Source organism: Trachypithecus francoisi, unplaced genomic scaffold (genome assembly GCF_009764315.1).
Source record: "Trachypithecus francoisi isolate TF-2019V2 unplaced genomic scaffold, Tfra_2.0 Lachesis_group1, whole genome shotgun sequence".
Classification (NCBI taxonomy): Eukaryota; Metazoa; Chordata; class Mammalia; order Primates; family Cercopithecidae; genus Trachypithecus; species Trachypithecus francoisi.
In genome coordinates, this window is record NW_022681454.1 from 125782816 (window position 1) to 125809944 (window position 27129).

General features: G+C 37.2%; 1 protein-coding gene across 7 annotated transcripts in view; it reads right to left on the bottom strand.

The window, feature by feature from the left end:
- The window catches only part of SCLT1 (sodium channel and clathrin linker 1), a 217097-nt gene that overhangs the window by 130290 nt on the left and 59678 nt on the right, over positions 1 to 27129 (bottom strand). For 6 of the 7 annotated variants that reach the window (XR_004438129.1, XM_033215258.1, XM_033215257.1 and 3 more), the window contains one exon: positions 24145 to 24200. Coding sequence is in view for 6 of the 7 variants with exons in the window: in XM_033215258.1 (XP_033071149.1) it covers positions 24145 to 24200 (56 nt within the window). In the remaining variant the exon portion in view is untranslated. Of the gene's footprint in view, positions 1 to 24144; positions 24201 to 24304; positions 25313 to 27129 lie in introns of those variants that run through there. The other variant, XM_033215261.1, reaches the window with a different exon arrangement.

Genomic DNA, 27129 nt, shown 5'->3' on the forward strand with positions numbered 1-27129 from the left:
TTTACCCTTTCCATAGTTCCAAACTTTATTCTAGGATGATTTTTCCTTCTTTTTTGGGATTTGGATTAATTCTGTCAATGGTAATTTTCTCAGTTTTCATCTGAAAATGTACGTATTTAACTCTCCTTCTTGAAGAACATTTCGCTGAGCACACAATTCTTAGTTGACAGTTTGTTTCTTTTCTTTTCAGCACTTTGAAGATAGTCCATGTCTCTCGATTTCTATCACATCTGTTGAAAAGTCAGTTATCTTATTGCTATTCTTGAGGACAATCTCTGTTGTGAGAATTTTTCTTAGATTTTCTTGGATTTTGTAGATGTTTTTGCATTATCATGCTTGTGATGTATGGTGTTTCTTTAATCTATAGAACTTTTGCTAGTTTTGAAAATTTCTAGCTATCATCTCTTCAAATATTATTTCTGTCTTTCCTGTTCTCTCTGGGATTCAAATTACATGAATTTTAGTTATTTTCACTATTACATTTTGTTCCATATTCTCTTTGTAAAATTTTTTTGAATTTATTTTTTACTTAACTTTTAAGTTCAGGGGTACATGTACAGGTTTGTTATGTAGGTAAACTTGTGTCATTGGGGTTTGTTGTACAGATTATTTTCAACCCAAGTATTAAGCCTAGTATCCATCAGTTATTTTTCCTGATCCTCTCCCTCCTCCTAACCTCCACCCTCTGATAGGCCCCAGTGTCTGTAGTTTCCCTCTACATGTCCATGTGTTCTCATCATTTAGCTCCCACTTATAAGTAAGAACATGAAGTATTTGCTTTTCTGTTTCTCTGTTAGTTTGCTAAGGATAATCACCACTGGCTCTATCTGTGTTCCTGCAAAGGACATGATCTTGTTCTTTTTTATGGCTGCATAGTATTCCATGGTGTATATGTACCATATTTTCTTTATCCAGTCCACCGTTGATGGGCATCTAGGTTGATCTATGTCTTCGTCATTGTGAATAAATGTTGCGATGAACATGTGAGTGCATGTGTCTTTATAATAGAACGATTTCTATTACTTCGTTATATATCCAGTGATGGGATTTTCTGGGTTAAATGGCACTCCTGTTTTGAGTTCTTTGAGAATCCAAACTGCTTTCCACTAGTGGCTGAACTAGTTTCCGTTCCCATCAGCAGTGTAAAAGCATTCCCTTTTCTCTGCAACCATACCAGTATCTGTTATTTTTTGATGTTTTAATAGCCATTCTGACCGGTGTGAGATGGTATCTCATTGTGGTTTTGATTTGCATTTCTCTAACTATTCGTAAAGTTGAGCTTTTTTTTTCATATGCTTGTTGATCACATCTGTGTCTTCTTGTGGTAACTGTTCATGTGCCTTGCTCATTTTTCAATGAGGTTGTTTGATTTTTCTTGTAAATTTAAGTTCCTTATAGATGCTGGATATTGGACCTTTGTCAGACGCAGTTTGCAAAAATGTTCTCCCATTTTGTATGTTGTCTGTGCACTCTGTTGATAGTTTCTTTTGCTATGTATGAACTCTTTAGTTTAATTAGATCCCATTTGTCAATGTTTGCATTTGTTGCAATTGCTTTTGGTGTCTTCTTAATAAAATCTTTGCCCACTCCTATGTCCAGAATGGTATTGCCTAGGTTGTCTTCCAGGGTTTTTATATTTAGGGGTTTTACATTTAAGTTTTTAATCCATCTTAAGTTAATGTTTGTATATGATGTAGGCAAGGAGTCAAGTTTTAATCTTCTGCATGTGGCTAGCCAGTTATCTCAGCACCATTTATTGAACAGGAGTCCTTTTCCCATTGCTTGAGTTAGGTTTGTTGAGGATCAGATAGTTGTAGGTGTGTGGCTTTATTTCTGGGTTCTCTATTCTGTTGCAATGGTCTGTGTGCCTGTTTTTGTACCAGTGGCATGCTGTTTTGGTTACCGTAGCCCTGCAGTATAGTCTGAAGTTGGGCAGCATGATGTCTCCAGTTTTCTTATTTTTGCTTAGGATTACCTTGGCTATTTGGACTCTTTTTTGGTTCCACATGAATTTTAAAATTGTTTTTTCTAGTTCTGTGAAGAATCTCAATGGTAGTTTAATAGGAATAGCATTAGATCTATAAATTACTCTGGGCAGTATGACCATTTTTACAATATTGATGCTTCCTATCCATGAGCATGGATATTTTTTTTTTTTCCATTTGTTTGTGTAATCTTCGATTTATTTGAGCAGTATTTTGTACTTCTTGTAAAGAGATCTTTCACCTTCCTGGTTAGCTGTATTCCTAAGTAGTTTGTGTGTTTGTTTGTTTATTTATTTACTGCAACTGGGAATGGGATTGCATTACTCATGTAGCTCTTGGCTTGACTGTTTTTTTGTGTATAGGAGTGGTAGTAATTTTTACACATTGATTTTGTATCCTGAGACTTTGCTGAAGTTGTTTATCAGCTTAAGAAGCTTTTACGCCAAGACTATGTAGTTTTATAGATATAGAATCCTGTCATCTGCAAATAGGGATAGTTTGACTTCCTCTCTTCCTATTTGGATTACATTTCTTCCTCTTGCCTGATTGCCCTGGCCAGGACTTTCAATACTATGTCAAATAGGAGTCAGTGAGAAAGGGCATCTTCGTCTTGCACCAGTTTTCAGGGAGAATGTTTCTAGCTTTTGCACATTCCACATGATGTTGGCTGTGGGTCTGTCATAGATGGCTCTTATTATTTGGAGGTATGGTCTGTCAATACCTAATTTATTGAGACTTTTTAATATGAACAGTGTTAAATTTTAATGAAAGCCTTTTCTGCATCATTTGAGATACCATGTAGTTTTTGTCTTTAGTTCTGTTTATGTGATGAAACACATTTATTGATTTGCATATGATGAACCAACCTTGCATCCCAGGGCTAAAGCCTATTTGGTCATGGTAGGTAAGATTTTTGATGTGCTGCAGGAATTCGTTTGCTAGTATTTTCTTGAGGATTTTTGTCTTTATGTTCATCAGGGATATTGGCCTGAAGTTTTCTTTTTTGTTGTATCTTTGTTAGGTTTTGGTATCAGGATGATATTGGCCTCATAAAATGAGTTTTATGGTCTGTTGCATTGGTCTGTGTGACTGTTTTTGTACCAGTACCATGCTGTTTTGGTTACTGTAGCGCTGAAGTATAGTTTGAAGTTGGGCAGTGTGATGTCTCCAGCTTTCTTCTTTTTGCTTAGGAATACATAAGTATTTTTTTTTTTTTTTTTGGAATAGTTTCAAGAGAAATGGTACCAGCTCTTTGTATATTTGGTAGAATTTGGCTGTGAACTTATCTGGTCCTGGGCTTTTTTGGTTCATAGGCTATTTATTGCTGCCTCAATTTCAGAATTCATTATTGGTCTGTTCAGTAATTCAATTTCTTCCTGGTTGAGTCTTAGGAGGGTGTTATGTGTCTAGAAATTCATTCATTTCTTCTAGATTCTCTAGTTTATGTGCATAGAGGTGTTCATAATATTATCCGATGGTTGTTTGTATTTCTGTGGTGTCAGTAGTAACATTCTCCTTGTCATTTCTGATTGTATTTGAATCTTCTCTCTTATCTTCTTTATTAGTCTAGCTAATGGTCTATTTTATTAATTTTTTCAAAAAGCCAGCTTCTGGGTTCTTTGATCTTCTAAATTTGTGTGTGTCCGTGTGTGTGTGTGTGTGTGTGCCTGAATCTCCCTCAGTTCAGCTCAGATTTTGGTTATTTCTTGTCTTTTATTAGCTTTGGAATTTGTTTGCTCTTGGTTCTCTAGTTCTTTTAGTTGTGACGTTAGGATGTTAACTTGGGATCTTTCTAACTTTTTGATGTGAGCACTTAGTGCTATAAATTCCCTCGTAACACTGCCTTAGCTGTGTCCCAGAGATTCTGGTATGTTGTATCTTTATTCTCATTAGTTTCAAAGACTTTGTTGATTTCTGCCTTAATTTCATTATTTACACAAACGTCATTCAGGAGTAGGTTACTCAACTTCCATGTAATTGTATGGTTTTAAACAAATTTCTAAGTTTTGGCTTCTAATTTGATTGTGCTGTGGTTTGAGAGACTGTTATGATTTCAGTTCTTTTGCATTTGCTGAGGAGTGTTTTACTTCTGATTACGTGATTGATTTTAGAATATGTGCCATGTGGTGATGAGAAGAATGTATATTCTGTTGTCTTTGGGTGGAGAGTTATATAGACGTCTAACAGGTCCATTTGATCTGGTGCTGGGTTCAAGTCCTGAATATCCTTATTAATTTACTGTCTTGATGACCAGTCTAATATTTTCAGTGTGGTGTTAAAGACTTCCACTATTACTGTATGGGAGTCTGTGTCTCTTTGAAGGTCTCTAAAAAGTTGCTTTATGAATCTGGTGCTCCTGTGTTGGGTACATATATATTTAGGATAGTTAGATATTCTTGCGGAATTGAAATGAACCTTTTACCATTATGTAATGCCTTTTTTTTTTTTTGTTGCTCTTTTTCAGTTTAAAGTCTGTTTTGTCAGAAATTATGACTGCAACTCCTGCTTTTTTTCTGTTTTCCATTTGCTTGGTAAATTTTCCTCCATCCTTTTATTTTGAGTCCATGTGTGTCACTGCATGTTAGATAGGACTCTTAAAGACAGTATACCAATGGGTCTTGGTTCTTTATTCAGTTTGCCATTCTGTGTCTTTACTTTTTTTTTTTAACTTTTATTTTACTTTTGGGGTACATGTGAAGGTTTGTTACATAGGTAAATGCATGTCACAGGGGTTTGTTGTACATATTATTTCATTACCCAGGTATTAAGCCCAGTATCCAGTAGTTATCTTTTCTGCTCCTCTCCCTCCTCCCACCTTCCCCTTTCAAGTAGATCCCAGTGTCTGTTGTTTCCCTCTTTGTGCTCGTAAGTTCTTACCATTTAGCTCCCACTTATAAGTGAGAACACGCAGTATTTGGTTTTCTGTTCCTGTATTAGTTTGCTAAGGTTGTACCTTTTAATTGAGGCATTTAGCCCATTTACGTTCAAGGTTGGTATTGATATTTGTGGATTTGATCTTGTCATCATGTCAGCTGGTTATTTTGCAGACTTGTTTATGTGGTTGCTTTATAGTGTCACTGGTCTGTGTACTTCAGTGTGTTTTTGCAGTGGGTGATAATGATCTTTCCTTTCTATATTTAGTGCTACCTTCAGGAGCTCTTGTAAGGCAGGTCTGGAAGTAATGAAATTCCTCAGCATTTGCTTGTCTGAAAATGATCTTATTTCTCCTTTGCTTATGAAGCTTGTTTTGGCTGGATATTAAATTCTGGCTTGGAATTTCTTTTCTTTAAGAATGTTGACTATTGGCCCCCAATCCCTTCTGGCTTGTAGGGTTTCTGCTGAGAGGTCTGCTGTTAGTCTAATCATCTTCCCTTTGCAGGTGACCTGACCTTTCTCTCTAGATGCCTTTAACATTTTTTGTTTCATTTTGACCTTGGAAAATCTGATGGTTATGTGTCTTGGGGATGATCTTCTTGTAATGTGTCTTACTAGGGTTCTCTACATTTCCTGAATTTGAATGTTACCCTCTTAAGCTAGGTTGGGGAAATTCTCATGGATGATACTCTGAAATATGTTTTCCAAGTTGCTTCCCTTCCCCCCATTTCCTTCAGGGATGCTTATGAGTCATAGATTTTGTCTCTTTAAAGAATCCCATATTTCTTGGAGGTTTTGTTCATTCCTTTTCATTCTTTTACTTCTATTCTTGTCTGATTTTCTTGTTTTAGAAATCCAGTCTTCAAACTCTGAGATTCTTTCCTCCACTTGGTCTATTCTGCTTTTAATACTTGTGATGGCATTATGAAATTCTTGTAGTATGTTTTTCAGTTCTATCAGGTCAGTTGGTTTTTTCTATACTGGCTATTTTTGCCAGTCAGCTCCTGCATTGTTTTATCATCATTCTTAGCTTCCTTGGATTGGGTTTCAACATACTCCTGTAGCTCAATGATCTTCGTTTTCATGCATATTCTGATTTCTATTTCGGTCATTTTTAACAATCCTAGTCCAGCTCTGAACCCTTTCTGTATACGTGATGTGGTTGATTAGAGGAAAAGAGGTACTGTGGCTTTTTGAGTTGTCAGGATTCTTGCACTGATTCTTTCTCAACTTTTTGGGTTTATCCATCTTCAATCTTTGACGCTGCTGACCTTTCAATGACTTTTTTTTTCCCTTTATTCTATTTGATGACTTTGAGGGTTTGATTATCATATAGGGAAGATTTAGCTAACTGGTTTCATTTCTTAAAGACATTAGGAGACCAATGCTCAGCTCCTGACATCTGGACTGTATGCTCTAACTCTGGGGACTTGTATTGGGCTCCGACATTGTTCTCTCACTCCATGAGGTTAGAAATCCACTGTGCTGGGAGCTCTAGGTGCTTCTGGACCACTGGTCACTACACTCTAATGGGTAGTGTCAGCCAAAGTGTTTCAGGGTGCAGTGACAGAGGGATCTGTTCTCATTCACGTGTCAGCAACAGCAGTAGTGGCAGCTGTGGCAGGCTGCTAGTGGCTGCTGGGGTGCCTGCCTCCCTGTGGGAATTAACCACAGTGGCAGAGGCAACTCATCTGGGATGGGTGTGGGGAGCCCCTGCTGGTGACTATGTGGGTGGTTGTGCAGGTGGTGGTGCTGGCTTAGGGGAGGGGCACTGGTAGGCACAGGTCTGTGTGCCTTCTCTGTGGTGGCTCAGTGTGGAGGAGGATCTGCTGTTCTCTGAGCAGCCTAGTTTTGCTCCCATGGAAGTATTAGTGCAACAGTGGAGTGCTGGCAGGGTGGGACTGGCTGGCTCTGTTCCCACCAAGGCTCTGTCTGCAATGGCAGTCAGCCACTGGAGGGGAGTGGACTACACTCCATGTGCTGGTGGGGCAAGGAAAGCAAAACCTGCCCACACAGACACGTATCAGCAGACAGATGTGGGGAGTTGCCATGGGTCCAGGGGTAGCTGCGGTGTGCAGAGGGAGTGTGTAGGCTAGTGCATGGTTGTTGGGGCCACTCTGCTGGAGCTCTCTGCCAGTCAGGCATGGTCCACCAGCACAGAAGCCATGATGTGGCTCCCAGGGCACCTGAGGCTGTTCTTTAGGCAGGCATGGCCAGGCTGGGTACCCAGGAGAGGGCAGCAGACCAAGGGGTGCTCAAGTTGGATTGGCCCTATCTGAGCTGGGGCAAGTGCACCCTGCAGAGATCAGGATGAACAGTTCTCCTAGGGCTAAAGTCTCCCAAGATAGCAAGACAGCAAGTCGAGCCTTGTCCCTGGCCATGCTCCACTACACATGCTCCTGCACCAAACCCTCTGGGATTCACATCAGCTAGCTTGCTGCCCCTACCACTTCTCCAGGAACCTCTCCCTGCTAACTCGAGTGTCCATGATGGTTGAAGGGTGTCCTCCTGCTAGGGTTCCAGAGGCCCATGCTCCTTGAAAGTTCAACTCACCCATTCCCCCGGAGCCACCAGAGACCAGGAATGAGTCCAGGTGTGTGGTACCCCCATGTAGCATTCCCAGTTTTCCCCCACTTCATTGCAGCTTCCGTGTCTTTCTTCCATCCACTCTCAGTGCCTTCCTTCTGAGCATCTGCTAGGAGTACGTCAGTCATCTCTGTCCATCAGTGGCAGCTGCTCCACCTGGCTGCATCTAGTTGGCTATCATACAGGTTTATATTTTCTATCCTCTTGTCTCTCTGCTTCATATTGATATTCAGTTAAAATATTTCTTCTGAATTAAGCTGCATTTGATTATCTTGTTATGTCTCATTTCCATTGTTGTATTTTTTTCAGTTCTAGAATTTGTTCTTTTTAGAGTTTCTAGTTCTCTTACAAAATTCTCAGTATTATATCTTATTTCACTGACCACATTAAGCACATTTATTTATTTACTATTTTAGTTTTATCTTATTTTAAGATCTGGGATATATGTGCAGGATCTGCAGATTTGTTACACAGGTAAATGTGTGCCATGGTGGTTTGCTGCACCTATCAACTTATCACCTAGGTATTAGCCCTACATGCATTAACTATTTATCCTGATGCTTTCCTCCCCCATCCCCCAAACAGCCCCTAGTACGTGTTGTTCTGCTCTGTGTGTACGTGTATTTTCATTGTTCAGGTCACACTTGAGTGAGAACACATGGTGTTTGGTTTTCTGTTGGTAAAGCATTTTAAAGGCCAACCCTGTGGATCTATTTTTACTGCCTATTATTTCTAGTGATTCTTTTAAAATGTTACCATGTTAGCTTCAATCTTCCTGTTCCTAATTCTTTTTGTGCTAGATATGAGCTAGATATTATACATTAAAAAGTATAGTGGCATTTTGAGGATCCTAACACACCTATCCATAAGTGTGATGGACGCTGAACTTCATTTTTTTTTATTGTTCTAAGTCTGTAAATTTGTTTCAAGCTCTCTTCAGTTTTTAAACGTCTCTCCATCTCTTCTTGGACAGTGAGATGCAACTAGGGAAAGCAGCCCCAAATGCAGACTTACATCCCTGGATTTCTTTCTATTCCTAATCTTTGCCCTATAATTCTTTTCACAGATTCCAATTTCTTTAAACAGATTTGATTTTTGTTAAGATTTTGTCAAGATTTTATAGTTTTGTCTGAACTTTCTAGTTTTTCTCAAAAGAAGCCTGATTACAGTACCTACTCTGTCATTAATGTAAACAACATTGATTTACTTATTTTCAATTTTACTTTTCTATTAATTAAAAACGACAAAGTGTTCTGCATACTATTTTGGCTGCACCTTACTAGTTTGATATGGTGTTTATTTTAAGTAGTTTTTAATTTTAGTTGTCAATTCATTTTTTAATCTCAGGGGTTATTTGAAAATATAGTTTAAAAATTTTTATGTGCTCAACCTTTGTCATTTTGTATTTTATTGTAGATATAATTTATGTGTTTTTTTGGGGGGGGAATTTGTATGTATGTATGTGGTAGGGAGGGTTTTCACTCCATATCTATGTTTGTAAGTTTTTCATGGGTCTTTGAAAAACAAAGTACACTCCTGTTGGTTAATATATGAGTGTGTATAAACAGAAATGCACATGTGTGTACTCAAACTTGTTATTTGCTCCTTATATCATCTATATCTTTGCTTATTTTCTTGTTTTCTTTTAAACATAACATAATTGTAATAATATATTTGTAAATAAATACAGATTAAATGAATTTTATCTGATTTTCCAATGATATTGGCAGTATAATTAAGAAAATCAGTTAAGTGCCCTAAAGGTTTAAGAAACTGATCTTTTTTAAAGCATTAATTTTCTATGTATGGTTAAACGTCTTGAAAATTAAATATCAACAATTCAAGCTCAACAAATATCTAAAGAAATATTATATGCAAGGTAGTAAGACAATTTTGGTTCCAGTTGTATTTATTAAAATACATAAGCAAGTCAAAATGTAAGAGCCAAAGGAAAATAAAAAAGAGAAAGTACTATTATAATTGGTTGGCTTGATATTAAGAAGAGACTAAATAAAACGTTTTGGAGGCAAACAGTGTTATCTGTATTATTAATAACACTAACAGCACCATACATCTGTGCATAATTGCTTTTCTGCTATCACTATCAATTAGCTGATCTCTATGTTCCAGTGCAAGTTCTGGGAAAAAAAGTCAATCTTATTGGTTTAGCTAATTGCAGAAATGGTTTGCTACATTGGTCACAATTAGGAAACTGGACAATCAGGAAGCAGCTATATCTACTGCTGGTTCTAGAATCACATCCCTTTGCTGAGAACCTGAGACCAGAATGTTATTGCCAGAGCTGCCGCCTGCAGCAACACCCTGCCTTAGCTTTGACAGAAGTGACTGCCAGAATTGTTGGCTCTATAGCCATACTACACTTGTTAGATTCTTAGCCACAAAACAGATGCCTCAGGCACTGCCTTTTCTCCCACTGTCTTCCAATTTAGGTATCGTACAAGTGGTTATCATTAGCAGAACCAAACTCATATCCTGAACTAGTTTTTAGTTTTCCAGCCTCTGCAATAGAGGAAGGCATAATAAAAGGAAGGTGCAACAGATGTTAAGCCAATCTGTCATATTTGCCACAACCTGTTATTATAATTGCACAATTTAATTACATATGCCCCAAAGTGATAAATAAAAGTATAAAGAGTTAATGTTTCTATAACACCTAAACTGAATATGAAAGGCCCAATAGAGATGAGTTGTTAAATTCACTGCTATTTAATTAGAGGTAGGTAAGGTAATTATAAAAAGCCAGAAAAACTACAAAATCAAAGAAGATTAAAAGGAGATAAAAATGATCTCTCAGTTCTCACACTTCTTCAAAGAAATTAAAATGGAAATTATAAAGAATGAGTTAAACATATATATGGTTTATGCATGAAAGATAACAAAAAACTATCTTTCATAGCTTTCAAAGATAACAAAAAATTAATAGACTCGCTCAAAGTAAAGACCTTGGCATTATAACAAATAATTAAAGAATAATGTACATTTATATTAAGTCAAAGTCAAATATTTTTAAAGTATGTATTTTTTATGATTCCTTATTTTACTCACTCTCAATCAACAGACCAACTACTAAGTTAGAAGGCAAGGGAGCTTCCATTATATGTTATGCCAGGTACAACATGAGTAATACAAAAAAGAAACAGGCTGCGCAAACTTAGTGTTGACTATTTTGCTGGAGAAAAGATATTTCTGATGAAATTTTTTTTAAAGAAAATAAATATTGTCCTGTAAGACAGTGCTTTTACATTAAATTTACATAAATAGCTATGCTTTTATAGTTATTCTTTATTATTTTTATTATTTTTCTAGCTTACCACTTGCAGTATCATTTCAAAAGATTTAAAGAGCACTTACTATGAGAATATAAAACAATAAAACTGAAATCATACAGTCCAGGACTTTAATTTTATATATTAAGAAACTGGGTTCCATATAAATTCACGTACTAATACCAAGAAAATAACCCAGGCAGGGACTGCAGAAATAAAGTTATAACCAATTATCCCAAACAGACAATAAAATTTTGGCAAAGATCATCTTTAAAAAGTTTTGATCTTTTAGGTGACAAAGATGAATCAAACACAATGTCTGTATTTCTTTGAATTGAATTTGTCTCCAATAAAAGATGCATCATTCTTTTACATACCATTAAAAAGAAAAACTGCTGCCTATTAACCTTTGACAAGCCATTGAATACAGCTGCATCTCACTTTCGCAGGTGTTAAAAGGTGGGAAAAGGGGGATAGTTAGTGAATTTTAGAATCAAATAAGACAGAAGAGAGAGACAAATATAGTGGCATATTGGCATATATGCCACTATATGCACATATAACCACTATGCTTAACTCCCACAGGGAGGCAGGCACCCCAGCAGCCCATTTGCACCCTGCCACAGCTGCCACTATATTTTTGTGTATTTCTTTATATAAATGAAAAAAAAAAAAAAACATTCTAGACAACTGTCTGGTATGACTCTCCAGATGCCTCACCTCACCAGACAGATTTCACTAATCCAAGCCTCCTTGGTGAAAATATCCATACGACTGCCACCAGTGCAGCATTTCTTTTGGGGATTAATACAAAAGATCCTAAAACCTAGAACTGCTGTTTCCTTTCTTATGCTCCTCCAATGAATCATACACATTTTTTTTTTTCTATCTGGTATTCTCCAGTTCTAAAGTGCAACTAGAAATAATCCTTCTAAAATTGCACCCCTTCCTCTGTTTAAAACCCCTGAAGAACTCTCTATGTGATCTGTAGGAAAAGCTCAATTCCTTAAGCAGAGAATATAAAATTTTATATCATCTGGTCCCTACCTGCCATGCGTGTCCCATCATGCATAATTCCCTTACATATGTTGACACACAGCCATATTACAAGGCCTGAATGTGTTAGACATATAATGTTTTCTTCAGTTATCTGCTACTTATCCTACTCTTTCTGAAAATCATTGAGAATGAAATCCTACTCCTTCTGACTCAGCTCAAATTTTACCCACTCATTGAAGCCTTCTCTGATGTCTAAAGCCAAAGTGAGGTGCTCTATAAATACATTCTTATATATATACTGGATATGTTATAGTCATGGTATCTGCCATGTCCAGACTTAAGTAGCCTTTGCCCAGAGCCCATGGCTCTGGGGACAGCATGCACTATTCTGTGCACAGACAGAAGCCAATGATTAGATTATAATTTTGCATATTTTCTGAGGGCAGTCCTATCAACAGGTGACTGGTATAAAAAGCGTTGACAAATACAAGTGATGGCAATTAGCTAAATCAACAAGACTGGGTTTCTTCAGGATTTGGACTAGAGAAGAGAGAGAATCAGTCTTTTGGTTGGAAAAGAAGAAGGAGCAGCTACACAGAGGGGCACCACCATAGCGGAGACCATAAGGCCACATGAACTGGTAAGAAGAACACACCTGTAGAGACATTCCTAATTGTTTCCCAGTTCTAGTTAAAATTCCATGTATCTCCTCATCATATATTCCTTATTACTTAAAATGACTCAAGCCTCTGTTTTTTACAGCAAAAAGATCCAGGTATGAATATATGTACGTTTATATTTTTAATATATGAAATCATTCCTTCAATATTTATTGAGCAGTTTAATGTGTACCAAGCACTGTTCAGTGGTGGTAGGTACACAGTAGCAGAAGAGACAAGGGTCCTGCTCTCATACATTCTAGTGGAAAAGACAAATAATAACCAAGAAGATAAGTAATTTCAGGTAATAAATAGCCAAACAGGAACAGCTCCGGTCTGCAGCTCCCAGCAAGACCAATGCAGAAGGAGGATGATTTCTGCATTTCCAACTGAGGTACCCAGTTCATCTCATTGGGACTGGTTAGGCAGTGGGTCCAACCCATGGAGGGTGTGCAGAAGCAGGGTGGGGTGTCGCTTTACCCAGGAAGTGCAAGGAGCTGGGGAACTCCCTCTCACAGCCAAGGAAAGCAGTGAGGGACTGGTTATTATGCTTTTCCCACGGTTTTTGCAATCTGCAGATCAGGAGATTCCCCCGTGTGCCTAAACCACCAGGGCCCTGAGTTTCAAGCACAAAACTGGGAGGTTGTTTCATATCCCAGTGGCGCCTGGAACGAGAGTGAGACAGAACCGTTTGCTCCCCTGGAAAGGGGGCTGAAGCCAGGGAGCCAAGTGGTCTTGCTTGGTGGGTCCAACTCCCACAGAGCCCAGCAAGCTAAGAACCACTGGCTTGAAATTTCGCCACAAGCACAGCAGTCTGAAGTCGACCTGATATGATCAAGCTTGGCTGGGGGAGGGGCATCCGCCATTACTGAGGCTTGAACAGGCAGTTTTCCCCCGACAGTGCTAAGGAGGCTGGGAAGTCTGGGCTGGGTGTGGCAAAGCGGCTGTGGCCAGACTGCTTCTCTAGATTCCTCCTCACTGGGCAGGACATCTCTGAAGGAAAGGTAACAGCCCCAGTCAGGGCCTTACAGACAAAACCCCCATTGCCCTAAGGAAGGGGCGGCTGTGGGCACAGCTTCAGCAGATTTAATCGTTCCTGCCTGCTGGTTGTGAAGAAAGCAGCTGATCCTGACAAGAGGGATTCTCCCAGCACAGCGCACCAGCTCTGCTAAGGGACAGACTGTCTCCTCAAGTGGGTCCCTGACCCCCATGCCTCCGGACAGGGAGAAACCTCCCAACAGGGGCTGACAGACCTCTCATATAGGAGAGCTCCAGCTGGCATCAGGCCAGTGCCTCTCTGGGATGGAGCAGGTAGCAATTTTTGCTGTTCTGCAGCCTCCACTAGAGATACCCAGGCAAACAGGGTCTGGAGTGGACCTCCAGCAAACTGCAGCAGAGCTGCAGAAGAGGGGCCTGTTAGAAGAAAAACTAACAAACAGAAAGCAATAACATCAACATAAAAGACCCCCACACAAAAACCCCATCCAAAGGTCATCAGTCTCAAAATCAAAGGTAGATAAATCCATGAAGATGAGGAAAAATCAGTGCAAAAACGCTGAAAATTCCAAAACCCAGAAAGCCTCTTCTGCTCCAAATGATCGCAACTCCTCTCCAACAAGAGCATAAAACTGGACCAAGAATGAGGTTAGAGAATTGACAGAAGTAGGCTTCAGAAGGTGGGTAATAAAAAAACTCCTCTGAGCTAAAGAAGCATGTTCTAACCCAATGCAAAGAAGCTAAGAACCTTGATAAAAGATTACAGGAACTGCTAACTAGAATAACCAGTTTAAAGAGGAACGTAAATGACTTGATGGAGCTGAAAAACACAGCATAACTTAGTGAAGCATACAAAAGTATCAATAGCCAAATTGATCAAACAGAAGAAAGGATATTACATACTGAAGATCAATTTACTGAAATAAAATCTGAAGGAAAGATGAGAGAAAAAAGCATGAAAAGGAATGAACAAGGACTGTGAGAAATATGGGACTATGTGAAAAGACCAAACCTATGACTGACTGGGGAACCTGAAAGTGACAGGGAGAATGGAACCAAGTTGGAAGACACGCTCCAGGATATCATCCAGGAGAAGTTCCCCAACCTAGCAAGACAGGCCAACATTCAAATTCAGGAAATGCAAAGACCACCACTAAGATGTTCCTTGAGAAGAGCAACCCCAAGTCACATAATCATCAGATTTTCCAAGGTTGAAACGAAGAAAAAAATATTAAGGGCAGTCAGAGAGAAAGGTCAGGTTACCTACAAAGGGAAGCCCATCAGACTAACACTGGATCTCTCTGCAGAAACCCTACAGGTCAGAAGAGTGGGGATCAATATTCAACATTCTTAAAGAGAATAATTTTCAACCAAAAATTTCATACCCAGCCAAACTAAGCTTCATAAGTGAAGGAAAAATAAAATTCTTTACAGACAAGCAAATGCTGAGGGATTTTGTCAACACCACATCTGTCTTCCAAGAGCTCCTGAAGGAAGCACTAAATATGGAAAGGAAAAACCAGTACCAGCCACTGCAAAAACACAATAAAATATAAAGGCCAATGACACTATGAAGAAACTGCATCAATTAATGTGCAAAATAACCAGTTAGAATCATGGCAACAGGATCAAATTCACACATAACAATATTAACCTTAAACGTAAATGGGCTAAATGCCCCAATTAAAACACACACTGGCAAACAGGATAAAGAATCAAGACCCATTGGTGTGCTGTATTCAGGAGACCTATCTCACGTGCAAAGACACACATAGGCTCAAAATAAAGGGATGGAGGAATATTTACCAAGCAAATGGAAAGCAAAAAAAAGCAGAGGTTGCAATCCTAGACTCTGATAAAACAGACTTTTAAACCAACAAAGATCAAAAAAGACAAAGAAGGGCATTACATAATGGTAAAGGGATCAATGCAACGGGAAGAGCTAACTATCCTAAATATATATGTACCAAACACAGGAGCAACCAGATTCATAAAACAAGTTCTTACAGACCTACAAAGAGACATAGACTCCCACACAATACTAGTGGGAGACTTTAACACTCCACTGTCGATATTAGAACAATAAAACAGAAAATTAACAAGGATATTCAAGACTTGAACTCAGCTCTGGACCAAGCAGACCTAATAGACATCTACAGAACTCTACACCCCAAATCAACAGAATATACATTATTCTCAGCACCACACACCATGTAGTCTAAAATAGGCCACATAATTCGAAGTAAAACACTCCTCAGCAGATGCAAAAGAATGGAGTTCATAACAGTCTCTCAGACCAAAGTGCTATCAAACTAGAATTCAGGATTAAGAAACTCACTCAAAACTGCACAACTACATGGAAATTAAACAACCTGCTCCCGAATGACTACTGGGTAAATAACAAAATTAAGACAGAAATCAAGAAGTTATTTGAAACCACTGACAACAAAGACACAATGTACCATAATCTCTGGGACACAGCTAAAGCAGTGTTAAGAGGGAAATTTATAGCACTAAATGCCCACATCAGAAAGTGGGAAAGATCTAAAACCAACACCCTAACATTACAATTAAAAGAACTAGAGAAGCAAGAGCAAACAAATGGAAAAGCTAGCAGAAGACAAGGAATAACTAAGATCAGAGCAGAACTGAAGGAGATAGAGACATGAAAAACTGTTCAAAAAATGAATGAATCCAGGAGTTGGTTTTTGAAAATATTAACAATATAGACGGACCTCTAGCTAGACTAATAAAGAAGAAAAGAGAGAAGAATCAAATAGACACAATAAAAAATGATAATGAGGATATCAACACTGATCCCACAGAAATAAAAACTACCATCAGAAAATACTCTAAACATCTCTATGCAAATAAAATAGAGAATCTAGAAGTGGATAAATTCCTGAACACATGCACCCTCCCAAGACTAAACCAGGAAGAAGTCGAATCCCTGAATAGACCAAAAACAAGTTCTAAAATTGAGGCAGTACTTAACAGCCTACCAACCAAAACAAGCCCAGGACCAGACAGATTCACATCTGAATTCTACATCAATATTCTGTTGATATGGGGTGTAGAGGAGCTGGTACCATTCCTTCTGAAACTACTGCAAATGACAGAAAAAGAGGGACTCCTCCCTAACTCATTTTATGAGGTGAGCATCATCCTGATACCAAAACGTAGCAGAGACACAACAAAATTTCAGGTCAATATCCCTGATGAACATCGATGCAAAAATCCTCAATAAAATACTAGCAAACTGAATCGAGCAGCACATCAAAAAGCTTATCCACCAAGATCAAGTCAGCTTCATCCCTAGGATACAAGGCTGTTTCAACGTATGCAAATCAATAAATGAAATTCATCACATAAACAGAACCAATGACAAAAACCACATGATTATCTCAATAGATGCAGAAAAGGCCTCTGATAAAATTCAACATCCTTCATGCTAAAAACTCTAAACAAACTAGGTATTAATGGAGCATTTCTCAAAATAGTAAGAGGTATTTATGACAAACCCATAGCCAATATTATACTGAATGGGCAAAAGCTAAAAGCATTCCCTTAGAAAACTGGCACATTACAAGGATGCCTGCTCTCACCACTCCTATTCAACATAGTATTGGAATCTCTGGCCAGGGCAATCAGGCAAGAGAAAGAAATAAAGGGTATTCAAATAGGAAGAGAGGAAGTCAAATTGTCTCTGTTTGACTACAACATGATTGTGTATTTAGAAAACCCCATCGTCTCAGCCCAAAAACTCCTTAAGCTGATAAGCAACTTCAGCAAAGTCTCAGGATTCCAAATTAATGTGCAAAATCAAAGGATTCCTATACAGCAACAGTAGACAAGCAGACAGCCAAATCATGAGTGAACTCTCATTCACAATTGCTACAAAGAGAATAAAATACCTAGGAATACAACTTACAAGGGACATGAAGGACCTCTTCAAGGAGAACTACAAACCACTGCTCGAGGAAATAAGAGAGGACACAAACAAATGGAAAAACATTCCATGCTCATGGATAGGAAGAATATTGTGAAAATGGCCATACTGCCCAAAGTAATTTATAGATTCCATGCTATTCCCATCAAGCTACCATTGACTTTCATCACAGAATTAGAAAAAATACTTTAAATTTCATATGGAATCAAAAAAGAGCCCATATAGTCAAACCCTAAGCAAAAAGAACAAAGCTGGAGACAATCCTAAGCAAAAAAGACAAAGCTAAACAAAAAGATCACGCTACCTGACTTCAAACTATACTACAAGGCTACAGTAACCAAAACAGCATGTTACTGGTATCAAACCACACAGATAGACCAATGGAACAGAACAGACACCTCAGAAATACCACCACACATCTACAACCTTCTGATCTTCAATAAACCTCACAAAAACAAGCAATGGGGAAAGGATTCCCTATTTAATTAATGGTGCTGGGAAAACTGGCTAGCCATATGCAGTAAACTGAAACTGGACCCCTTCCTTACACCTTATACAAAAATTAACTCGAGATAAATTAAAGACTTAAATGTAAAACCCAAAACCATAAAAACCCTAGAGAAAACCTAGGCAATACCATTCAGGACACAGGCATGGGCAAAGACTTCGTGAATAAAACACCAAAAGCAATTACAACAAAGCCAAAATTGATAAATGGGATTGAATTAAATGAAAGAGCTTCTGCACAGCAAAATAAACTATCATCAGAGTGAACTGGCAACCTACAGAATAGGAGAAAATTTTTGCAAGCTATCTATCTGACAAAGATCTAATATCCACAATCTACAAGGAACTTAAACAAATTTACAAGAAAAAAACAAACAACCCCATCAAAAAGTGGGTGAAGGATAAGAACAGACACTTCTCAAAAGAAGATATTTATGCAGACAACAAACATATGAAAAAAGCTCATCATCACTGGTTATTAGAGAAATGCAAATCAGAGCCACAATGAGATACCATCTCACACCAGTTAGAATGGTGATCATTAAAAAGTCAGGAAACAACAGATGCTGGTGAGGCTGTGGAGAAATAGGAATGCTTTTACACTGTTGGTGATAGTGTAAATTAGTTCAACCATTGTGGAAGACAGTGTGGCAATTCCTCAAGGATATAATACCAGAAATTCCATTTGATCCAGCAATCCCATTACTGTGTATACACCCCAAAAATTATAAATCATTCTACTATCAAGATATATGCACACATATGTTTATTGAAGCACTATTTACAATAGCAAAGACTTGGAACCAACCCAAATGTCCACCAATGATAGACTGGATAAAGAAAATGTGGCACATATACACCACGGAATACTATGTAGCCATAAAAAGGAATGAGTTCATGTCCTTTGCAGGGACATGGATGAAGCTGGAAGTCACCATTCTTAAAACAAACGAATGCAGGAACAGAAAACCAAACACTGCATGTTCTCACTCATAGGTGGGAGATGAACAATGAGAACACATGGACAATAAGGAGGGGAACATCACACATTGGGGCCTACTGGGGGCTAGGGGGCAAGGGGAGACAAAGCATTAGGATAAATACCTAATGCATGTGGGGCTTAAAACCTGGATGATGGGTTTATGAGTGCAGCAAACGACCATGGCACGTGTATACCTATGTAACAAACCTGCATGTTCTGCACATGTATCCCAGAACTTAAAAGTAAAAAAAAAAAAAAAAAAAAAAAAATTCAAGTAGTAATAAGGTACTATGAATAAAATAAAATCGGATAATAGAAAAACGAAAGGGGGGGGTTGGAAAGAGCAGGGCTAGATAATGTGCTTAGGAATGCCTCCCTGATCAGAGACTGGATGAAGGGAAAAGTCCAGTTCTGTGCAGCTCTGGAGAAACACATTCAAGGCAGAAGAAACAGGTAAAAGGTCCTCAGGTTGAAACTAGTTAACCATGTTTAAAGAAGCCAATGTAAGGTCACAGTGACTTAAGACTAGTAACAAAATGAAGTTTGATGAGAGGTCTATACATACAGAAATACAAAAACATAAACTCAATTATAAACCAAGACACACAGAGAAACCAGGTTAGTTTTGGCTTTTCATGAGATTATTAAAAATAGATACTTAAAACTTCACGATTAAAGCTTAGGCAGACAGGATTCTGGCGGGCTTTGGGGAATAGTCTTCTTCACAGTGTAATGACCTCGAGTAGCGCCAGCATAGTGGTGTTGATCATGTCATCCCAGAGATTTCTTTTCTCTTTTTCACTTAAGAATAGGAAAAGCATTTACATCACATCTTCCGAAATTCCATAAACAAATCAATTTCAAGGGAGGAGAATACCTTTTTCTGGGCTAGAATACCTTTTTCTGGGCTAGCCATGAAAAATAATGGCTTTATTATTGTTTTTGTAAATATATACATGAACTCCTTCCCAAATTTCAAATAGATAATAAATATTTACTATACTGTATTCATAGGCTATTGTCAGCACACTTGAATGGCATAATTAGGGAAAGTAAAATCAAATTTTACTTTCTCTGTCACCACTATTCAACTTCACAGGCACATAAAACAAAGCAGCCGTCGACAAGATTTAAATGACTAAGCATGGCTGTGATCCAAAACATTTTATTTATAAAAAGATGTGGCAGGCCAGATTTGACCCACAAGCTACAGTTTGTGAACCCCTGACAGATGTAATTAAATCTCTTTATCAGCACACTTTGGCTACAAGTAATAAAACACCCAACAAATAAATGAGAATAGCCATTTCTGTCCATTTTATTCACTAATGTATCTCAAAGCCTTAAATGGTGCCTGACATTTAGTAATCACTCAACAGTTGTGAATGACTATTTTCTTACTTCACCTAATATTAACTTGGAAGGTATACAGTTCCAGATTTGCATCAGCAGCTCAATAATATCATTTAAGGACTTTGCAAAGGTTTCCTCATGTTTCTCTTCTTCTAATCTTCTCATGTTGCTGATACCTACACACATAGTTAAAAAATGGCTATAGCAGCTTCACACATCACTTTCTAAAACGACAGGGAGCAGGAAAAGGGGAAAGCTTTCTTTTTGCCCTCTCTCCTCTTATCAGAGAGAAAAAGCTTTTTCAGAAGCTCCACAAGAGACTTTCCTTTATATCTCACTGGCTAAAACTAGGTCACATGTCCACTTCCAAGCCAATTCCTGGCAAAAAGACATAAAAACTGGTTTAGGTCAATGATTTATTATCTCAGGTTGTGGAATAAGCTCATCTTCCCTGAGCACGTTGCCACTGGAACAAAATTAGGGTTATGTGACTATGCATGAAGGAAAAAAACAGCTCTTGTACTGGCAACAGATGATGTCTTCCATACCCCTCAATAGTAAAATAAAAAATGACAACAATAAAATTTACTTTGTTTTACTTAGTATCAGAAAATGCTGTACATGTATTCATTCATTTATTCAATTATCTTACTCGATTTCCTTCCTCTGGAAAGTTATGAGAGGAGGAAAAAATAGTATTGAGAAAGAAACAAGACAAAGCAAAACAAAACAAAAACCTCTATAATCTCAACATGAAATACATTTCAAGGATTTCAAAATGGAAGGGAGAATACTAATAATAATAATATGTATTTGTTTACTTTTTCCTCAGTCTGAGTTTTACAAAATGACTTCATTATTTCCTATTGGTAGTAAATTCTCAGATAATATACTCTGATATACAAATGTAAGTATTAAAATTTTTCCAAAATTCAGTAATGTGAAATTGTATACTTTTACATAATCTACATCATTGCTAGCTTCCATTATTTAGACCTGTCCATGTATATTTATTTAAGGTATTTTCCTTAAAAATAATAAATTCTTTTGATTTTGTAGTCCTTAGCTGCAACATATAATTAAAAGTAGGATGTTGTCCTAATGACATAATCAGTAGAGTTCACTTTAAAACCTGATTAACACTATCAAGTTACCAAAAGTGTCTTTAATAAACTTAGAATCCATTTTTTTACACTTTCCTATTGTACTAGGAATAAACATATTCATGAGACATGACTGCATTACCGTTAAATAGGTGAAGGCAGATTTTAAAGATTGGCTTCAAAAGACCTGGATATGAAAGGAATAATATAAAGTCCAATATAGGAAACAATTAAATGATTATCTCAACCATAAAACACCTTGTCTATTCTCAGCACATTAATATACAAGCTTTATCTAAGTATATTGGTGATTCAGAAATCTTTATAATATTCTTTACTAGGAAGAGTATATTCCTGCTTAATAAGTATTTTGGAAAAGAAGAGTAAATTATAAAATATTAAGGTTAAAAAAAATTTCCCATGGGAAAAAACCAAAAATAAATGAGAAAAACTAAAAGCCCAATTAAAAGATTTACTTTATTTTGCACTTCAGTAAACACTGACAGCTTAAATATGTGAAGGTTTTGGAAATTAGAAGGAAAGAAAACTAATGGAAAATACAAGGAAGAGAAAATCATGAAATAGCCAAGGGCAAGACAATTCCATGGGTATGCTATGTAATTTTAAGGAACAGCATGTATTAATTTAAATATAGCTACACTAAAATAAATGCAATTAAAATAAAAATAAAATTACTGTATAATATAGAAGAATACAATAAAAGAATGTCAACCTTTAAAAGAGCCCATGTTTTGAATAAATTTAGAACTAAAAAAACTTTGGATAGTCTAGTTAAAAGTCAACAAAAAAAGATGTATCAGATTTCAGTCTAGTTATATGAATTTTATGGGTTAAAGTTAAGAAACTTGGTATGGAAAAGCTTTAAACATTTTTTAGAAGCAAACATAAGAGAAGATCTCTATGATGTTAGGCTGAGAAAGGACTTCTTACGAGAGATACAAAGAACAATAACCACAGGACAAGAGTGAGAGATTGAAATACTTTAAGTTAAAAAAAAAAGAAAAAAAATTCTGTTAATCAAACACACCACAATCTGGGAATACAGATTTGAAACACCTATTATCGAATGTGTTCTATGAACCACTGGCACTAATTATTTATTTCTGTCCCCTTCCATATGCTGGCCTCCGTCCCGGGGCGAAAAGTCTCAAACTACATTGTCCAGACGTCTTGCAGCTGAAGTTGTGGATAAGATTAAAATTTTACCAGTGAGAGGCATTGAAGGGAGATATAGAAGGCAGAAGTGAGCTGAGACCATTTTTCTGTTGATATAGTGGCTGGTAAGTAAAACTGGATAGACAAAAATGTCTCTCGTAGTCAATATCATATGGTCCTTTTTCCAATATCAAGTCTACAGCTTTATGGAAATGATGCTGCCATGGTAGTAACAGGGATGGTGGTAGCACCATAAATTCCTGACCTCAGGATTATAGTCTCTGAGGTGTAACTGTAAAACCAATGATTTAGTAGCATTTAACTGTAAGTGAATTAAATCCTTTCTTGTTTGAAATTTCTAGAATGGTTATTGTTTACTGCATTGAGACTGGCACATCAACAAATTTTCAGAATACAGATCACATAATGCACTTTGACAATTTAATAAGAAAAAGGTAAGTAGAAATGGGGAAAATATATGAACAAGCATTTTACGAGAAAAGAAAACCACACAGGTAAATAAACATATAAATGGTCAACAATGGCAGGCTGAGGCGGGCAGATTATGAGGTCAGGAAATCGAGACCATCCTGGCTAACACGATGAATCCCCGTCTCTACTGAAAATACAAAAAAATTAGCTGGGCATGGTGGCGGGCGCCTGTACTAGCTACTTGGGAGGCTGAGGCAGGAGAATGGCACAAACCCGGGAGGCGGAGCTTGCACTGAGTAGAGATCGCACCACTGCACTCCAGCCTGGGAGACAGAGCAAGACTCCGTCTCAAAAAAAAAAAAAAGTCAACAATATTAGTATTTAGGAAAATGCATATTAAAACCACAATAAAAAAGTATTTAACAGTCAAAATGATGAAAATTAGGAAGCTTAACAAGAGCTACAGATATTAAAAGATATGGATCAATATAAACTCATAAATATTACTGGTAAGAGTGTAAATTGGTATAGCTATTTTGGAAATTAAGTTGATATTATATTGCAAAATTGCTATTCATATAACCTATAATTCAGCAACTTCCTTCCTTGAAACTCTCGCACTTGTGTGTGTTATTGAATAAAAAAGTCCTAGAACACTAGATACCATTTTTATACAGTCTTTAAAAATATAAAACTAAAAAGTATATTGCTTGGAAATACACATACCTATAAAAAAACTGTAAAAGCAAGGGAATAATAAACATAAAATTCAAGATAGTGTTTATCTCTGGCAGACAGAAAGAGAAGGATGGGAAATGGAAGAAAATCATGGATAGATGCACCAGTATTGGCAACATTTTAACACTCAAGCTGAGTGGTATGTTGAGAAGTTTTCATTTTATCAATATGTTTTCCAATATACATATATATTATATACTACATTATTGATTGCTAATATTTGTAAGGTGCTTATTTTGTCCCCTACTCCAAGTACTTACTTTATCCCTTACAGTCAGCCCTATGAAATAGGTTCTATCATGATATCTGATTTATAGAAGAGGACACTAAAACAGAAAGGGAAGTAACCTGTCCAGGGTCACACAGCTAACAAGTAATTGAGCTAGGAGTCAAATAGAAAAATCAGGCCCCAGAGTCCACATTCTTAACTATTAACATTATCGCTATCAAATATCAAATAACAAAAATAAAAGTTACCTAAGACAATAAAAGATAAAACCAATAGTTAATTGATTTACCTTTCATTTTCCTTGATGACATCTTCAAGCTGTAGTTTCATCTCACCCACTTGTTTCTGAAAGAATAAAATATGGTTTTGCAATACATTTTCCAGACAATCAGCTCTCCATTAAGTAGACCACTCATGTAAGCAATCAGATTCTGACACTGGTCTAGTGTCAGATTAGAAAGACTTATTCTTTATTTCTAACAAAGGGATAATTAATATGGATAGTTTACTAATAAACAGAATACAATAAAACATTCATTTTAAATAAAATAGAAATATTTTATGTAACACAGTGGGAAATATTTAGAAATGTAATTCCTGTGACTTGTAGCTGTGAAAAACAGATGAAAGATATTCCGGAGTATGTCACTATAACAAATACCAGATGGTTCCTGTATCTTGAATGTATATCTTAGTTAATTCACCTCAGTTTAGTGAAGCCCATATAAGCATGTGTATTTTTCTAGCATTTAAAAAGGTAAAATGCTAACAGTAAGAAGAAAATGGAGGTCTTTTTTAGCAGTCATTCATTCAGTCTCTGATTCACCACCTTCATTAACTATCTAAACTCTCTGTACCATACAAGGCTGTTAAGGTAAACAGACATGCTCATTGAAAAATAGTAGGAAAGATGGTTTAAAAAAAAAAAAAAAACACCTAACTAAAATACAAGGAAGAATAAAATGCACACTAGAAAGCGAATTAAATGAAGGTCTGATTAATGCTCTCTGAAGGAGTAAAAAGATGTTAGGATTTCAAAAGAAAAGAAAGAGCATTTAAAGTTGGTGAAAATACGAGTAAAAGCAAAATAGCAAAAAAATAAGTAGTCAACTCTCAGTAAGTGTGAATGAGCAAGTGGAGAGCACACACACACACACACACACACCCCGAAAAAAAAAACCCTGAATTTATATGTAAAAGCATGCAAAATCTCACTTAAAACTGTAATCAATTCATGATTGTGTATTAGTCTTGATTGTGCTTCCTAGGCTAAAGGAGAGAAGCTTATCCTGGAGTACACCTTCACAAGGGACAGGTGGAACAAGCAGTTCTCCAAGCCTTTTTCTCTCCCTTTCAACCAGAGAAGATCAAGGCAGCTTCGTCTAGGAGATCAGAATAGTGAATGCTAACTATAAATTTGGTTTGAAAGGTGAACTTTTCCAAGGTCCCCGTCATGCCTGAAACACAATTAAATCAACATGAATTAATTCACTACCAGATAATTGAGCACTGACCATATATGGACGGATACAGTGAGAGATAAAATTGGAAAGACAGGTACAGGGTTTTGAGAATGTCATGGCAAAAGGTTTGGATTTATTGTAGCAATTATCTTGATTTTATAATTTTTAAATAATTTTTTTTTCCCTGAGATGGCGTCTCACTCTGTGTCTTAAGCTGGAGTGTTCTCGAGAGCATGATCACAGCCCACTGCAGCCAATAAACTCATCTTTTTTATTTATTTATTTATTTATTTATTTTTATTATACTTTAAGTTCTAGGGTACATGTGCATAACGTGCAGGTTTGTTACATATGTATACTTGTGCCAGGTTGGTGTGCTGCACCCATCAACTCGTCAGCACCCATCAATTTATCATTTATATCATGTATAACTCCCCAATGCAACCCCTCCCCCCTCCCCCCTCCCCATGATAGGCCCCAGTGTGTGATGTTCCCCTTCCCGAGTCCAGGTGATCTCATTGTTCAGTTCCCACCTATGAGTGAGAACATGCGGTGTTTGGTTTTCTGTTCTTGTGATAGTTTGCTAAGAATGATGGTTTCCAGTTGCATCCATGTCCCTACAAAGGACGCAAACTCATCCTTTTTTATGGCTGCATAGTATTCCATGGTGTATATGTGTCACATTTTCTTAATCCAGTCACTGATGGACATTTGGGTTGATTCCAAGTCTTTGCTATTGTGAATAGTGCCGCAATATACATATGTGTGCATGTGTCTTTGTAGTAGAATAATTTATAATCCTTTGGGTATATACCCAGTAGTGGGATGGCTGGGTCATATGGTACATCTAGTTCTAGATCCTTGAGAAATTGCCATACTGTTTTCCATAATGGTTGAACTAGTTTACAATCCCACCAACAGTGTAAAAGTGTTCCTATTTCTCCACATCTTCTCCAACACCTGTTGTTTCCTGACTTTTTAATGATTGCCATTCTAATTGGAGTGAGATGGTATCTCATTGTGGTTTTGATTTGCATTTCTCTGATGGCGAGTGATGATGAGCATTTTTTCATGTGTCTGTTGGCTGTATGAATGTCTTCTTTTGAGAAATGTCTGTTCATATCCTTTGCCCACTTTTTGATGGAGTTGTTTTTTTTCTTGTATATTTGTTTGAGTTCTTTGTAGATTCTGGATATTAGCCCTTTGTCAGATGAGTAGGTTGCAAAAATTTTCTTCCATTCTATAGGTTGCCTGTTCACTCTGATGGTAGTTTCTTTTGCTGTGCAGAAGCTCTTTAGTTTAATGAGATCCCATTTGTCAATTTTTGCTTTTGCTGCCGTTGCTTTTGGTGTTTTAGACATGAAGTCCTTGCCCATGCCTATGTCCTGAATGGTACTACCTAGGTTTTCTTCTAGGGTTTTTATGCTTTTAGGTCTAACATTTAAGTCTCTAATCCATCTTGAATTAATCTTCGTATAAGGAGTAAGGAAAGGATCCAGTTTCAGCTTTCTACTTATGGCTAGCCAATTTTCCCAGCACCACTTATTAAATAGGGAATCCTTTCCCCATTTCTTGTTTCTCTCAGGTTTGTCAAAGATCAGATGGCTGTAGATGTGTGGTATTATTTCTGAGGAATCTGTTCTGTTCCATTGGTCTATATCTCTGTTTTGGTACCAGTACCATGCTGTTTTGGTTACTGTAGCCTTGTAGTATAGTTTGAAGTCAGGTAGCGTGACGCCTCCAGCTTTGTCCTTTTGACTTAGGATTGTCTTGGCAATGCAGGCTCTTTTTTGGTTCCATATGAACTTTAA